This window comes from Pseudochaenichthys georgianus, chromosome 7, assembly GCF_902827115.2.
Source record: "Pseudochaenichthys georgianus chromosome 7, fPseGeo1.2, whole genome shotgun sequence".
Lineage (NCBI taxonomy): Eukaryota > Metazoa > Chordata > Actinopteri > Perciformes > Channichthyidae > Pseudochaenichthys > Pseudochaenichthys georgianus.
In genome coordinates, this window is record NC_047509.1 from 1804591 (window position 1) to 1811673 (window position 7083).

General features: G+C 43.2%; 1 protein-coding gene across 1 annotated transcript in view; it reads right to left on the bottom strand.

Moving 5' to 3' along the window:
• Positions 1-761: 761 nt before the first annotated feature.
• kcnd1 (potassium voltage-gated channel, Shal-related subfamily, member 1) overlaps positions 762-7083 on the bottom strand; it is a 74386-nt gene continuing 68064 nt past the window's right edge. The window contains exons 7-9 of the mRNA XM_034087741.1: positions 6321-6538; positions 5048-5080; positions 762-2979 (exon numbers count right to left, since the gene is read on the bottom strand). Coding sequence (XP_033943632.1) covers positions 2772-2979; positions 5048-5080; positions 6321-6538 — 459 coding nt within the window. The 3' untranslated portion in view covers positions 762-2771. The remainder of the gene's footprint in view (positions 2980-5047; positions 5081-6320; positions 6539-7083) is intronic.

Here is a 7083-nt window from a genome sequence, read left to right on the forward strand (position 1 = left end):
CATCAGCAGGAGAGGACTCTTAAAGTAGAGACACTACATACTGATATACACCTGAACATCAGCAGGAGAGGACTCTTTAAAGTAGAGACACTACATACTGATATACACCTGAACATCAGCAGGAGAGGACTCTTTAAAGTAGAGACAATACATACTGATATACACCTGAACATCAGCAGGAGAGGACTCTTTAAAGTAGAGACACTACATACTGATATACACCTGAACATCAGCAGGAGATGACTCTTTAAAGTAGAGACACTACATACTGATATACACCTGAACATCAGCAGGAGAGGACTCTTTAAAGTAGAGACACTACATACTGATATACACCTGAACATCAGCAGGAGAGGACTCTTTAAAGCAGCTTTACTTTACTTTTTAATACTAAACCCATGTCTCCTCTGGCGTTCAGCCCCAGCAAGCTATTTTGGTTTTAATTGATTTATACTGTAACGTTTATTGTATTTATTTTCGTTTGATCTATCTTTACCCGTGTACAATGATGTCTTTATTCTTTTATTGATTTCTGATTGTCTTATTTTTAAAACAGGAAAGCACTTTGGTCCACTGAGGTTGCTTTAAATGTGCTATATAGATACATTTGACTTGATGTTTTCTGTGCACGAGATATACCCTGCTAACTGATAACTTAACCTATAAGGCAATATACCTCACCTCCAGTGAGGGGCCCAGAAATACAGACGTTTTTCTGTATGTGGCGATCAGTGAGAACAGTTTGGACTCTCCTGCATTAGAGCGAAGCTGAAAATAAAAGTGTCTTCATGTCTTAAAACCGCCGAGTCATATATTGCACCTCAAGCATCAAAGAAATCTCGAGTTACGGTTTCTCTACTTCCTCTACAGAGAAAAGGACAGTAAAAGAAACTCAGAAATATCAGTTTCGGTGTCAGCCTGCTGCCTGACCAACTGGACATCCATCCCATCATTATTCTCCGTAGCTGTCTCTGCCGTCTGACGCTCTATTTGACACAATTTGACTATACAATTTTTGACGAACAGAAATATTGTCTTCTGGCATCTCTTTAGCATTTTACGGGTGAAATCTGCATTTTGGTATGAGGGGGGCGCACGCCTAAAGTAACGCTCCTGTCTTTGCACACTTCACATGCGTAGCTCTTCATATTAAGGGGTTACGTTCCACTGCTGACGCTCAAGGCGGAGCATCCATCAAAAACACACAAGTGACTTTGATGTCAACTTCTGCAGATGGATCTTCACCACCTTCATGATTAAGTTAAAAACAACCCTTTTTACCCAGAATGCACGTCACCGGCTGACATCGCTGAGGATATTTCGGCGTTTTGTTTCCTCTCCCGCCGCATTAATGTATTGCAGAGAACTCGTCCTGTTATCCCCGAAGAGATCGCACAACGAGAGGATGTCTACGTTGCTTTGCTTTCCCTGCAATAATTACCGTAGTTTCTTTTATAACACACACATTATTATTATTATTATTGGTATTACTATGTTCATTTGTTGATGCTATTTTTCCTGCTTGTTGTAATGTTGCATATTTTGAAAAAGTAAAAGGCTTCCCCGGTCTGGACGTCAGGGAGAAGCTACAGCCAGACCAGACGAGTCCATCTCAGACCAGATGAATCCATCCATCATCTTAAGTCCCTTTTTAGAAAAGCCCAGTCCAGCGCCGCTCAGTTTTTGCTCGACTCAGCTTCTTAGAGTTCAGATCAGCTCAGTGTAGGGATGTGAAAAGGCTCGGCAGACATCAGTTTGATATTCATGCGTTTTTAGCAGCGTCTGGTTCCACACATTTTCAAGTTTCTTCCCCCGTCGTCCGTCTGGATTCTGATCAAAGTTTCATTGCTTCTCCTTAAAAGGTGACCTGAAGGGGCTTCAGCTGCTGAACCAGAGCCAGTGAAGAGACCATCCATTACTCCTGAACTCCATCGGATTTGGGATTCATGTTTCATCCTCTTCTTGTAGATATTTGGGGGTTTTTCTCAACCTCCATCCTGTACATTTCAAGCTTAAGAGGTCCAACTGAGTATTGTTGTCATTGCACTCAGACTCAAAGGTCTTTCGAAACCATCCTGCTTGGAATAAAGCCAAGTCACCGATCCGTACGTGTCTTTTTTTTCCCTCTCACGTATTTCCCCGCAACCCAAAACATCCAAAGTAAAGTAGTTGTAGCTAAAGGAGCTGCTGAGGGTTGTTGGGTTGTCTACAGATCGTCTTTTTACAATCACAGGTCCGACAGTTCTTCAGATTCGTTTCCGAGACCAACACGTCAACTTGTCTTCCTTTGGGTCATTTCGTTCCCCATTGTAAAGCGTGACGTTCAGTGGCACTCAGAATCGACCCGATGTCACATGTTTTGGGACGCTAAATGTTTTCTTTGGGAGTCTTGGCTTCTTTTTCGTCGTTTGAACCCCAGCGAGATTTGTGCAATGAGATTCAAGGGTCCACACTGTCCAGGGGAGGGGGTGCGTGACGGGGCATACGGGAAGGATCCAGAAAAAAACGTATTGGTTCATCCCTTAACTTGATTTCCTAGCTCCAGTTTTGTGTCTTTTCCTGTATTTTCTACCACTTTTTCTCAAGCGTATCTCCATTAATCCACAAAAAAAGGGAAAAGGAAGTGAGAGAAAACCCAAAGTATCTGTATTTCGCCCCAAGATCTCCGCCTCAGTGCCCTGCGTTCAGGAACAGGGGTTCAGATGGAGGTTATTAGGGAATAGGAGGTAGGGAAGAGTGGGTTACTAAGGGAGGAGGAAGGAGGTCGGACGTTATAAGGAGGAGATCTTGACGGAGTCCTGGATGTAGGCCGTGGCCCGGGTGTTTCTCAGGATGCCCAGCATGGGGGCGGGCGAGGAGGGGAGGCTCTCGTCGGGGGAGTTGGCGGGGGGGGTTGGGATGCTGATGATGGCGGCCGTGAAGTCCGGATCCCCGCAGTTCAGCTTCATGTCGCACATCTGGGCGTTCAGACTGGAGCGGCTGAGGAGAGGAAGAGGAACACAACATATATGGTTTTATTGTTAATGAGCAAAAAAGACCACTCATTTTCTCAAGGATTTTTTTTTTTAAAGGCTAAACTCCTCAGCTTCAATTAAAGCAGAGTATCTGGTTGTGTAAAAATATCTTTGCAAAATAGGGCTGTCAAACGATTAACATTTTTAATCAGATTAATCACAGCTTAAAAATTAATTAATCATGATTAATCACCATTCGAACTATGTCCAAAATATGCCATTTCTTTATGTATATTGTTGTGGGAATGGAAAGATAAATGAAAGATGGCGGATATATCCATTTAACATACAGTATCTATGTTTATAAAAAATGTCTGTGTGTCAAAATGAAAGACAGCCCACACACCTATCAAACATCAAACCGTGGGGTCTTAATTCATTACGTGTTGATTTCTATCAACGGGGAGTACTTCAGGAAAGTCGACAGAGGGGGGGGGCTAGTGGAGTACTTCGTGACCACAGAGTGTGAACGTTGTGATCAGCTGTTTTAGCGCAGTTCTCCAGTGAAGGGGGGAGCCTCCCTCCGCAGCCGGTTGGCGTAGTTTGGGCACAAGTCCGTTGTACAGACCGACGTTAACAGCAGCCCTGTCTGTGCACACGGAGACCGACTCTGTCGTCCGGTGATCTAACCGCCTTCTGGAAAAGCTTCACAAGTACGTCGGTACACAAATGCGCTTTGTGACACAAGTGACGGGACGCATTTCAGATTACGCACATAACCTGCGTACCAGTTATGTGCACCCCTGTACTACAGCAAGAGTATTCTCCGTCGGGACTTCCTGCAACAACACCACACCGTTATCTTGATTCTGATTGGCCAGAAGACATTATCAAAGATGTTCAATTGAGAAGACGATCACTACGTGACAAAAGTTTTGAAAAACGTTTCTGGTCTTCGGTATTTCCAGACGAGTGGCTACTGAAATCAGTCTTACTAACTGCTGTCTGTGCAATTTACTCCGCGTGAGTTGGCAGACTTTATTTTGCCTTACTTTAACATCATTTTTCATGGTGGGGATAAGCCATTTCTTGGTATGGGTGTAGCCTACCCCAGCCATACCCTGGCGCTGCCACTGGAGGGATGTATGGGGCGGGCCATTCTGCACATGCGTTAAATATTTTAACGCAATTAATTCAAAAAATTAATTACCGCCGTTAACGCGATAATTTTGACAGCATTAAAATAAACACATCCATATTTTTTGATTAAAATGTAGATTTTTGCAACACTTTGGAGTTAATGGGAATGTTTCACACTTGTTTTATTATAAATGGTACAATAGAGTGGTGCAGGAACGAGTCCTAAAACCCGGAAGTGAGTCAGCATTTCTCCACTTCCTGTTCCCTCGTCTCAGAGCCAATGGGATCTCTCCATAGGATTTAGGAAAGTATCTGGAAGTAAGGTCTGTGGTTGAGACACATTGAAGAGACGGATCACGTTTTGTTCTAGGACATTAAATCCATCAGCAGTGACCCCACTGGGGATTTCTGAAGAGTGTACGTGTCTGAGAAACGATGGTTGTGACCAAGTAGCTGGATAGGACTACAGAAGTCGTGGAGGCCGTTGTACGTCATTACGCCGAACACGTAAACACTCCTCTAAGTTAGTTCCTGTTCTGCTTGAAAGCAAGTCCCTGCCTCCTGCAGAGTGCTCAAACAAACACTTAAACTCGAACCATCTAGAATCTGTGTGTTTTAATATGGATCTTGAGTTGGCGTGACGTTGAAGTCGTGCTGCTGGACTCGGCTGTAGTTCCTTTATAGCATAGCGTTAGCATTTAGCTTCTGGCGACTAGATTTATGATTTGAACATTATAAAAGTAGGGTAGACACGTGGAGATGATCCGGCTGAAAAGAACGTGCATTTATCAGACAGGTTAGTTTCCACAGACATTATTTCGAGCTATTTTCCCAAATCCTATGGAGAAATCCCGTTGCTTTTTTGTCGAGGGAACCTTCAGGGTAAATACGTCATCCCTGCACCGCCTCATTCTAATAATGTTAGAATAGAGCAGGGGTCGGCAACCCGCGGCCCACGGGCAGCATGCGGCCCTTTAAGCCCTCTGCTCTGGCTCCCTTGAGCTTAGACAAAAATAAGAAGGAAATAAAATAAAAGTATTTGTAGGACTATTTATATTTTGTTGCATGGTTGAAAATGTTTCGTATGTTGTATTTTGAGGTGATACTGTGACACATAAATAAAAAACAAAACGGTTTTAATTAGGTCAACTAAAATATGCGTCACATCCTGCTCCGGTCCCGCGCGAGCGCCTTTTCTTGGAGGCGAATAACCTGACCCCCGGCTCGACGAGCGAACTATGGATAAATCAAAGAAAAGTACCGGAGGAACACAGGATTTAATTCTGCGTGGACAGTTGTCTGCTTTCACAGCAAACGATGCTGGTTTACCGGGATGTCTGATATGTAGAGAGAAGTTGTCAACGGTGGTGCAGCCTTTACGAGGGAGAGGAAGCCAGCTGACGATCGTCAGTCATAATTCAATGGGGTATGTCATTTATTTCAGAAAACACTTTTTGTTATATTCCATGGAAAGCTCTTAACGTCCCGATAGCAATGAATATATTAAATGCTTTGACAATAAATACATACAAAAATTAATCTCTGGAAGCCGTGGCGCTGTAAAAAGCACGACCAATCATCTGAGCCGGCCCGGCTAAAGTAACTGGATGGCCTACCTGCCTGTCAGCCTTCCACCTGTGCACAAACTTATCTCGTGCCCTCATTGGTCATGTGCGCGTTCGTGTGTTGGAGGAGGGGCTCTGTAAGAAAGTCTGAAGGAAGAGGCAGATTTTTTACGGTTGTGTATTTTCAAATTCTAGCGCACTCGAGCTGGTTTCTCCATTCTTACCTCCCTACCTTTAACTCTTTTTAGGGTGCAGATATATGTTTTATTTATTTCAAAGTGGGCCCATTTTAATAATATTTGTTTTCCCTTCAAATGTGCAGAGGACTCCCCAAGTGCTGTGTTTCATTTATTTTAAAGTAGGCCTGTGTATTATTTTTAATTCTCCTTATAAGAGTTCTTTGTTTCTTATTAGAGGTTAACAGTTTTATATCATGTAATACATAGCCTAATAAATGCAAAAAAACCTGTAGTTTTTGTCTGATATAACAATAAAAAACTATGAAATATGTTTTGCGGCTCCAGACAAAAAAATGTTTTGGAAAAAGAAGCAAAATGGCTCTTTTGGTCAAAAAGGTTGCAGACCCCTGGAATAGACGAATCATTTATGTCAGTGCTGGGGGTCTTTACGTCTGAGGGGTATGCAGGTGGTCTTCAGGTGCAGCGTGTCCAGCTCCTGCACGCTGCCCCGGCTCACGGACACGGTGGAGTTGGCGAGCCTCATGGCGGCGCGGCGGCGGGCGCGGCGCGGGCAGCAGCCGGACGAGTTGTTCTGCGCCCCCTGGTGGCTGGAGAGGGACGTGCTGCGACTCGTCTTAAAGCCCACCGACTCCGTCATGCACAGCTCGCTGTAGTTCATCTCGTTGGTGAACTCATGGTTCTGTCAGAGAGGGGGGGGGGGGTTCACATGATCACATTGTATTGCAGTTTATAAAAACAATGAATATGTAAACATGTCTATAAATGTGTCTGTTGATTGTGTATATATAGGATATACATATTTGTATACACATTTTTATATATATTTGTATTGTGGGAAACGGTATTTCGATCTCTTGAAAGATTGACAATAAAGTTGACTTTGATGTGTTAATTAATAATGATGATATTATTGCTACAAACTAAAATAATCCTCAAATTGCACAGAGGAACAGTATTAATCCGGAGTGATATGAATATTGAACCGTTTAATACATTCCTGAATAAACGTACATTTAAAATTTGAGTGAGATTTTGAGAGATGTTTTAACAACTTCTGTCCAAAAAGTGTGAAAGCAGATCTGAACTTCAGGTCTCTGTGCATATTATGGACGTCCTGATACCAGAACCATGTAGTCGTGGATAAAATACCAGTGAAGAAGAGACCACGGTGGGAACTAACTCTTCTTCTGCTGATTTAACGCAGATGTGTTGATCATAATGTAG